The sequence below is a fragment of the Scardinius erythrophthalmus genome, assembly GCF_964197995.2.
Source record: "Scardinius erythrophthalmus genome assembly, chromosome: 23".
NCBI classification, from domain to species: Eukaryota; Metazoa; Chordata; class Actinopteri; order Cypriniformes; family Leuciscidae; genus Scardinius; species Scardinius erythrophthalmus.
The window spans coordinates 22,039,098-22,049,620 of NC_138243.1; the positions used below are offsets into that span (position 1 = coordinate 22,039,098).

The window sequence follows — 10,523 nt, forward strand, 5'->3', positions numbered from 1 at the left end:
TTCTATATAATGAAACTATTTATGTGACCTCTCATTCTCCAAAAAGTACAAAATGGCATCACAAAAGCACCATTAAAGGGATAGTTCATCCAAAAATGAATTACTCACTCTCATGTCGTTCCAAACCCGTAAGACCTCCGTTCATCTTCGGAACACAAATGAAGATCTTTTTGATGAAATCTGAGAGCTTTCTGTCCCTCCATTGACAGCTACGCAAATACCACTTTGACGCTTCAAAAAGTTCATAAAGAGATCGACCGCAAAACTAATTCATATGCATTGAGCGGTTTAGTCCAAATTTTCTGAAGAGACTTAATCGCTTTATATGATGCACAGATTTCATTTAGGCTTTTATTCACATTATTCACATATAAACATCAACTCACACATCAGTTTTGGTAACGGAAGCTCAAGCATATATGCTTGACGTGCGATAACCAATGAGGTTCATTCTCGTGTTACGCAGCACGTTTGAGCTTCTACAAGAACCAATGAGGATCTTCAGTTGTGTTCCGAAGATGAACGAAAGTCTTACTGGTTTGGAATGACATTCATTTTTGGGTGAACTTACACTTTAAACTTGTCCGTGTGACTTGTGAAGACTTCTGAAATCACACCTTTAACAGCTCAATAACATGTTGAAAATATGTCACTTTATGATGCATGTCACTATGTTTGATGCAAAAAAAAAGTCAGAAGATTTTTCACATTCACAAAAATATTAAGACGCACATATCAGCATATTAGAATGATTTCTGAAGGATCATGTGACACTGAAGACTGGAGCTGCCTTGGTCAGCATAAGAGACTTCTTTCAAAAACATTAAAAAAGTTTTGAACAGTCGTGTAAATTTTATTCTGTTCCTCACACAAAATGACTATTGGACATCTGCTTTTATTATGCTTTTTTGAGGGGTAATTTTTAAAGCAAGAGCAGCCTAAACATTTTACCCAATATCTCCTTTATGTTTCACGGAAGAAAGAAAGGGGTAAACAGTGACAGAAGTCTCATATTTGAGTGCACTGTTCCTTTAAGAGCACCAGGAGTCATGGGAACAGCCCTAATAAAGTCACTGTCTGCTTCTTGAGATGAATTAGCTGCCATCTTTATCTCCTAAATCAGGCCTGCTAAATGCCAAGCAGACTACAAGAGCAGTTACATAAGATCTCAATTACATAAGACAGATTCTATGCCAGAAGTGGGAGGAGATTAGGATTCGTTTTATTATTACAGAACTGCGGCGAACGATAAAAAATCATGTCCTCCGAGAAAAGCCTACAGGAAAAGTAGCAGCTTCAGATGATCAGACTGTTCTCTCAGTTTCGCTCTATCTCTCTTTGATGATAGTCTCACCAGATAGTCTCTCATTAGAAAGTTCAGTGTGGACGTTATTATTACACAACACATTAAAAGATAAGGGTGTGATGATGATTATGATGAATTAATTATGAGCGTTTCTCAAAGAGATCATTTTCAAAGTCATCTAAGAGCATTTAAAGCAGCAACACTTGTCTAGAAGAAAAACAAAAGAGTAATGAAAAACAGAACGTGAAAAAAATAAAGCCAGTAGGGGTGCACGAGTTAACAAGACAGATATAAATGCCCCTGAAAGTTTGGCTTCCATTGTGTGTGGTTTTGGCAGCAGACCCACATTAAAATGATTTGCGTTGAGAGCTCATTTGCTGAGCAAACACACACACACGGTGCTTTCATGCCCCAACACAAGCTGTTGACACAAAAGTTCACATACTTGTATACACACACACCTGGTTGGAGTGACTCAGCAAAAGCAGCAGACTGACTAAAATCAGATCTCCAGATACCTGCTGTTTGACACGCTACACCATACTCAGAATAAATGAGGATGGATGAGCTAAACCAACAACTGCACTTCTTTTGGTGGTGGGGGAGGAGGAGGAGGAATTCACTGCAGTTTATTTCCAAATGCTGTCTCTGTTGTTGTAGCACCAAGTTTATGAAATGAATTATGCAAATCAGGTAACAACACAAACATGCTCACAAAATCTGTGTCGAAAGCAATCTGCATGGCACAATTCTCAGTCTTATGAGTCAATTGTGAGTTCAAAGTTACCAGAGAATGCAACAGACTGGCGTACTTGGCGAGAATGTGTTTTTGCAATATCTTTCTATGTAAACTTGATAGACGGACGTGTTTGACCATTGCGCACCTGTCTTTTGCAGCATCTAATTCACACAGAACGTGTTTAAAACATGAGATGCAGGCAGAGATGTGTTCATTAAAGGGACAGTTCACCCAAAAAGGAAAATTCTGTCATCATTTACTCAGCCTTAAGTTGGTCCAAACCCACATAAATTTCTTTGTTCTGCTGAACACAACGAAAGATATTTTAAAGAAAGTTTGAAACCAAACTGTTGTGGGGCACCATTGACTTCCATAGTATTTTTTTTTTCTATACTATGAAAGTCAATGGGTCCATCAACTGTTTGGTTACCCATATTCTTCATAATAACTTCCTTTGTGTTCAGCAGAAGAAAGAAATGTATACGGGTTTGGAACAACTTGAGGGTGAGTAAATGATGACAGAAATGACAATGTATTGTTTTTTTAATGCAGCACAGCGCTATTGCAGCACATTTAGCTCCACGTACAGTACAAAAGTGGTGAAATTTGCTTCTTTAGTTTTTACTAAATACAATACATGAGAACATAACTGAAACCCAGATTAAACTTCAGTCCTAGATTGGGTTGTTAATCCAGATTTGGATTTTAATGTGGATTTAACTCACCAGGAAACAAAGAAATTCTGCTGACTGCAAAAACTGGGGACAGCGAGACCATATGCCAAAGGCAGAATATCTGGCCCTTTCATTGGAGAGGAGGGGAACGAGAGGTGAGGAGAGCTTGAGAGGGGGTAAATGGCCCTCCAGACAATGGAGACTGAAAGGCATGGTTAATTAAGCAGGGTGTGCGTATGCAATGGGGCGGAAAATCTGTTATGTCCGTATGACAAACTCCAGGAAGAGCGAACACATGAGTGATTGCCGATTACACGCCTGCTATGTCTCTGCCTCGGCCTGAAGCATATGCCACAGGTCATTACGAATCAGTTGCAGTATGCAGGACACGTCTGCCTGGTTTTTTATGTGTGTGTGTGTGTGTGTGTAAGTGTGCATGTGTGTGTAAATATAGGCTTAACGGATAAGAACAAGAGAGCAATGTCCGCGGCCTAAACCACTTATCATACGTCTACCTCTCCCTCAGACTGAACTCCCCACACACTCCGACACACACTACTGCCCACAGTGACGTCACAAAGGCTCAGGCCGTTACTAAGCAACTGGATCACATCGTCATAGAAACTGTTGGGGGGGGGGGGGGTGATCAGTTTCTTTGGAAGGAGAGATCATAAGAGAACAAAAAGCATGGATAAAATTAGCTCATGTCCAAAGTCCTGTCCTTTGTGAGGAAAGACAAACCAACACACTGCACTAGTACACCGCATAGTGAAGATGTGTGTGAAAGTCAAAGACATTTGTCTGAGTCTGTGCATGGTTGCAGTCGATAGTAAACGGGTTAGTTCTGACACGTTAATTGTGAATTTCATCTGCATGCCCTCTTTGCTCCGTCTATCAGCAGTGTCCTCCAGAAGCATTGCACCACAAACTCTGAGCCTGCACTCAGTAGAACCAGAAATGGATCCAGGTCCAGGATCCAGGTCAGTGGCCATCTGAGGGGACAAATCAGATGAGGCACAGAAAACGTATGTAATCCGGAACTATCTATATGCAAAGCACCTGAATCAATTAATAAACTAGTGATGTTTGTCAAACTCGTCCTAATGTGTTGTGGATAGTTGGCGGGATGTTGCTTTGTGGTAGCTAGGGTGTTCTGGGTGGTAACTAGGTTGGTTACTAGCTCAAGTCAAAAGGAATGATCCCCATCTCTCTATGGTACTCATTAGGGTATCGCAAATGCAAATCTAGCTAAAAATAGACATTTAAAAGCTAAACTATCCCCCAAAAAAAGTTTTAAAAAGTTACAATAGTAAGGTGGTTTAACTGTAGCACAATGTTGGGTTTTATATTTCAAGAGCGATTATAACATAGACATCACTAATAAACACATATTTCATACCAATAATTAAGACTGCACATAATACGTGCGCCAAAACTGATCATTTTTTGCTTATATTAAACTGACACTTATATCAGCCAATAAGAATGTACACTTCCATTCAAAGGTTTCCAGTTGGTAAGATATTTTTTAATGTTTTATAAGGTTTTTGCTCACAAGGCAAAAATAAATCGTAAATATATAATAGCAAAAATAGTAATATTGTGAAATATTATTGCAATTTAAAATAGCTGTTTTCGGTTTCAACATTTTTAAAATGTATTTTATTCCTATATATATATATATATATATCATTACTCAAGTCTTCTGTGTCACATGATCCTTCAGAAATCATTCTAATCATTCAAGACACCAGTTTTTATCAGTGTTGAAAACAGTTTTGCTGCTTAATATTTTTGTGGAAACCGTGATGCATTTTTTGATTGTTCGAAGAACAATTTTATGCATCCTTGCTGAATAAAAGCATTGATTTCTGTCAAACAACTATACTGACCCCACACTTTTTTAGTGGTAGTGTATTACCAGCTCTATTTAACACTAATCATCTTCAAATCAACATAACCCACAGAATTCCACAGATCTTTTTTCATGAAATCACTCCAGAAATAGCTTGCCACTGACAATTTTCATCCTATAAATGCCAACCTCAGTGCTTTTAGTGAGGTCTCTCTTAGATGATAACTCACACAGCATTCAAGCACACACATCTATAAGCACACTCATTTACACAGAGCCGTAGTATGTTTTGCTCTATTCTGGTACAACATCACTGTGTTTTACACCATAAAACCTGTCACAACCCATACTTCACTTCCTATAGTAAAACTCCAGAGAGAAGTCTCACCATATGTAGGAAGATGGAATAAGACCTTGATCTACTGTCTCTGGCCTCATTATACAGGTTATCAGAAAGGTGCCATGAGACTCACGCAAAGACCCAAAAACCCAGATCTCTCATGATCCTGAGCTTTTTCCATTCATTCACATTTCATTGCCACATAGAGATACATGCGTCTCATATGCATTCTAGCATCTGATGTCTATTTTTACAATCATGACAGGTGCTTCAGACATCAGAGCTAGAGGCAGATGTTGGTTCAGTTATAATGAATAAATCACTGAAGATGTCAAGGCCTGTTGTCAGATATATGAATCCAGACTCGCATGAACAGAAGGAAGACACATTTGCCATACGACAACCAAGCAACCAACAGGATCTGTAGCTTGAAGAAACACATTTACAATTTTACAATCACGTTCATCCTTAACCTTCCTCCCATCAGATCGCAGTCCATTCTTTGCATTTATAATTAGCTTTCCAATCAACTCAAGGCATTTCTCTCTGAAATATGCATCTGTACATTTTACATTATACTGAACCAGGGCAGGAGATAAACATGATTTAATTCACAAACTGAAAGCAGAAATCCATATTTTTCTTTCATATGGCACAGGCAGGTTCATTTACATATATTAACACAGCTGAAAATGCTAAAACGTATGGTTTGTTGAATAATATCCTGACTCAGCTCTATTACCAAACTCTCACTTAGCACATAAAATGTAATGTACATGGATTTTCTGAAGAAAAATCAGAAATCCTTCTTTTTTTTTTGCCAAACTTTGCAAAAACAATATGAGCCAAGCGCAAAAAGGCTGCAATGATGTAATACCAACACAAAAAAACAGCACAGTCCTCTTATATAGAAGATAATGAATTACTTCATGCTTCAACAACACTGAACTTATCTAAAAATTGCTTTAGAAATTCCATTAATCATCCACAGATTTACTTTTGTAATTCATCAAAGCGCTGCAACAATAATGTTGACATATCTGCGTCCACACCTGGATCCTGCATTCAAACTGAACAAAAAACAGGAAATTTTACTTTTATTGCTTTGTTGATTGTACACCTGAACTTCTCCACCTCCTGTTTCACTTGTCATGCGTTCATCTTTTTTTCTCTAACCCACATAGATCCTTCTGCTCTCTCCTTTTACTTTCTCCCTTTGTCTCTCCTTCCTGGTTTCTGTTGCTTCTGTTCATAATTGTATCAGGACAAAATCATGTGCTGTAACTGTGTCTGGCCAGGCTTGTTCAATAGACAGCTCCCTCAGGCCCAATCGATCCTTGTTCTAAAAATAATGCTAGCCATAATGCTCTTACTTTATCTGGATGGAGACCAGGGCTTTGATGCCTTACTGCATAACCTCTGCTATCAGATTATACCGGAGGGAGAACGTCTTTTTTGAATAATGTTTCATGTAACAACTGAAAGGATTTCATTTTATATTTTAAATACATATTACAAACTCAATACAGCTACTCTAAAAAGCCAATAAATCGTCTTATGCACGACTGCACATTCTATGAAGCATCTGCAATTCCAATCTGTCTATGCTCCAGTTTTCCAAATTCAAGGTGATTTAGAGGGTTTTCAAATAGAAAAGATGAAGTCTGAAGATCTGAGACACTGGCAGAGCCGCCAGCACAGAGATGAATGGAGAGAGGTAACAGATCCATGTGCAGATTAATTAGTTTTTAATGAATTTCAGCCAAATGGCGTCTCCTTATTTGCACATTTTACCTGGCTGAGCAGAGACGCGCTCAGAGATGTTCATGTACAGTGCCATTCATACACTGGAAAATCTGGGATTTAAATTTAAATCTGGAAATGAATAGAACGTTTTAGGATTTAGATTTTGAATGAAAAACATTATGATGTCAAATGTATATAAAAAAAAAATTAAGATTCTAGGCTACTAACCAAATAAGCAAATTTGAGACATTAGTCATGTGACTCCTTTGTAACAAAAGGTCAGATTTCCTTCCAATGAAGCACATGATGCTCAATGTAGCTTGAGTGATAAAGGGGACAAATACAAATATAAAATAAATTTTAATAAATATAAAAACATTTTCAAAATTTGTTCTCAAAACATTATCCTGATAATATGATTTGCTACAAAATAGTGCATTAAATTATGATGAATTTCATGATGATGGTACGTCTGTGGGGGTTATTTACAAAATTATGATCAAATAATTTTTTACAGCAGAAGTTTGTGTGTATATATGTATATGTATCATCAGAGTAGTACTTTATGCACATGTTTGTGTCATTCTCCATGCGTGGGGAGGGCACAGCTGTCTCAAAACGGCACGAAAAGGTGGGAGGAATTTAAACGAGAGCAGAGTTATTTCTGTATGCTCTGAGACACCGGTTCTCTCATTTTGAGTCTGCGTGGGCAAAGACACAGATTCCCATTCATAAACTAAACTCGACCTGCCATAAATCTTGCTGCAGGTTAGGCAGAGATTTCTTCTGTAGCATTTGAAATAATGAGACTTCATTATTCATAATTCAAGGCTTGTGGTATGAATTCATTTCAGAGATTAAATAACAAGAGCCACATTGTTTGGATGTTGAGCCCCCATATTTCTGGGATATTTCTTATCCCAGAGAAGAACAATTCATCATAACACTTTTAGGTCTATGTATGTTTGAGTCAAATGATTACAATCACATAGGAAGATTAACCCAGCTGTTGATAAATGAATCATGTCTTATTTCACTAGCATGTCAATTATCTGGGACTCCCAATGTGCAATCCCAGTACACTTTCAAGTTTTCCATGCCAGTTCAAGAAGTCAGCTTACATAACAAAACTATAAGTTGTCTGAGGGAAAATCACATGAATGAATCAGCTCAAAACAGATTTTCCAGTATGAAGATTTCCATTAATAAATGAGCAATCCTACCTGTTTTCCCTCAAGGGTGTAGATCCTCTTGACAACGCCAGAATCGAGCTTTATAGCATCTGTAATGTCAGTGAGAACTTGCTCAAAGGAGTGGGCCGTCTTCTTGTTGAGGAGGATGCGAACTGCCTTCCGCGGCTTCACCCCACTGCGGATGACAGTGACCAGTTTGGGTCTGATGAAGTCTTTGCCCTCTTTGGACTGCGGTCCTGATTTCGAGCTTGCTAGAGATGTTGGGCACTTGCTGGAACCCAAAGCCCTCACATTCACAGACCAGTTAGGGTTGTTGATGTTGTTGTAGTAGTCAAGTTTTTTAAAGGCTTCGGTGGAGCCGCACACATAACTCTCCCCTATAATCATCAAAAGAAAAAAGTGGTACAATGTGTTATATTTTACATCTTTAATCCATATTATGTGTGCTTGACATTCATTTTTAGGGTAAAGACCTGAGGCACTGCCTGGCACTTTTCACTGTAGAACTGTCATGCCTGTAAAAATCCATTGATTTAAGCTAAAGTCATGCAGACTTAAATAATCATCATTGAGTGGCCTAATTTTTCATCCTTGTCGTCACATCTACTGCTCTAATTTTGAAAACAGAAACCAAATGCATCCAAGCCACCAAGACTCTCCTAAAACAATTTTCAATAACAGACTATTACAATAAAATCGCCATTCACGCGGAATGCTTTCCTGCATTACAAAAACTAAGACGCGGGGCAGCGAAATAGAAAAACGAATCTCGAGACGTATCTAATTTATAAAATTTATATTTTGGCAAATTGCTCGCTAATTTGTATGAATTTTTATGATCTCATACATACTTTTTTGTATGATCCCAAGATGTGCTCAACAGTGCCCGCCCCTTTTTCAGCAGCACTGGTTCCAGGTTGTTGTTTTTTTCTTTTTTTTCCCATAGAGATTTTAAAGTCCCCATGAAATCAAAATCGAAGTTTTTTTGGCTTTTAGTATGAATATGTTAGCCTTACTGTTATCTATAAGCTAGTGTGCTCCAAAACAATGACAAAATTTGCATTTAGAAAATATAAAAAGTCTCTTACTTCTGCCAATATGGATCAATGATTTTGATGACATCACTCTGCATTCAGCTTCTCATCGGCTTTTCTGTCCAATCAAATGCTCTCTAGAATCTAAAGTGTACCGCCCCCTACATTATAAATAGCTGAAGCTTCAGCTAAAATTGGTCACTTGTTAACACATTTACTATTTTCTACATGGTGAATGGCATATAATGCACTAAATAGGGGATAGGGAACGGGCTCAGACAAATTAAGTCTGGTTTCACGTTATTGTCATGCGAACCGCCGCAGCGCTCCGGTCCAAAGACACGATAGCACAGAGCGGATTGTATAAACGAATCGATGCAGAACACAAAACGTATCGAATCCATTTGAATTCTGCACAGAATGCTATATTTTAAAGCGAAATGGAGGAGATTTGAGAAACAGTTAGAGTTAGAGATTAGGAGGAAACTGCGCTTTACCGAGGCGCTATTGGCTACTTTAAAAAGGGGGAGGAGCTGTTTGATATGTCCCACCCTGACTTCCTGTTTCAGTGGAAATCACATCAACACACTGAATAATGCTGCATTTCAAGGCACTTCAGTGGGCTTGTATGTCATGAACCAAGCCAATCAGCTATGGAGAATCACAACACTACAGACTTTGATTTAAAGCAAAAGAATTTTTGAAACTCAGACAAAAAGACAAAGGTACAAGACTATGGGAAAGAGGGAAACTAAGGGAAAGAGCTACAATCCCATGAATTACTACTCATAAATACTAAAAATACTCATTTACAAATGTTGATGATATGTAGCCTGTAAAAATATAAATGGGCTGCATTAAAGAAACTTCTTACCTTCCACCAGCTGTTCTATGCTGGTGATTTTTTTGGAACCATCGATTGCGTAGATGATTCGGACCCCTTGGGGCAGGTTGACGTTGTCAGAGAGGGTTCGGGTCAGGTCGGCCAGCAAAGCGTCAAAGGTTCTAATGCGGTCCGATGAGATGGCATACACTATGCCGTTGAAGTACCTGTCACCATTGCGGTAAAATCGCACTTTCTTCGCCTTCTTCTCCGAGCTCAGAGTTTTGAGGGTGCGCGTCCGGTACAGGCTGCAGTGAGCGCTGTGAGTGGGGCTGAGCAGCCCGTTCGCCCGTCCCGCGCTTCGGCTGTGGCGGTGCACTTTGTCCCTCTCGTCAAAATGTTCCTCCATGTCGTCCAGTCAAAGTAGGGCTAAACCGTGAAAATTAAATGTGGAGAAAGGAAGTTACACAAACTAGTAAGTTTAATCCTGGCATGCTCTTTCAACCCAGTGACATAGGCCTAGATGTCAGTTGAAGTCTCGTCTGAAAATAACCTTTTAATGACAGCTTACATGTTTCTTGGAGCTAGTTAAATCCTGCGTCTGTCATGCTGTTGTCTTTAACAGTCTTACTTTGACATGGCAAAACACTAACGTGTGATATTTGAATGGCTGTTTCTTGATTTCAGGATCAATGACCTTTAAGGATGTCTAAAAATCCTTGATCGAGTTCAAAACACGCCATGTTATTGGAATGAGATCTTTATTCATATTGCTTTCATGCATTTAAGAAAATATATATTTATATAGGCTCC

The 10,523-nt window shown here is 38.6% G+C and overlaps 1 protein-coding gene across 2 annotated transcripts in view; it reads right to left on the reverse strand.

The window, feature by feature from the left end:
- The window catches only part of dclk1a (doublecortin-like kinase 1a), a gene marked incomplete at both ends in the record, with an annotated part of 51,606 nt that extends 41,487 nt beyond the window's left edge, over positions 1-10,119 (reverse strand). For both annotated transcript variants that reach the window (XM_081353755.1, XM_081353757.1), the window contains 2 exons: positions 7,884-8,230; positions 9,762-10,119. In XM_081353755.1, the coding sequence (XP_081209881.1) occupies positions 7,884-8,230; positions 9,762-10,119 (705 nt within the window). The remainder of the gene's footprint in view (positions 1-7,883; positions 8,231-9,761) is intronic.
- Between the last annotated feature and the right edge of the window lie 404 nt (positions 10,120-10,523).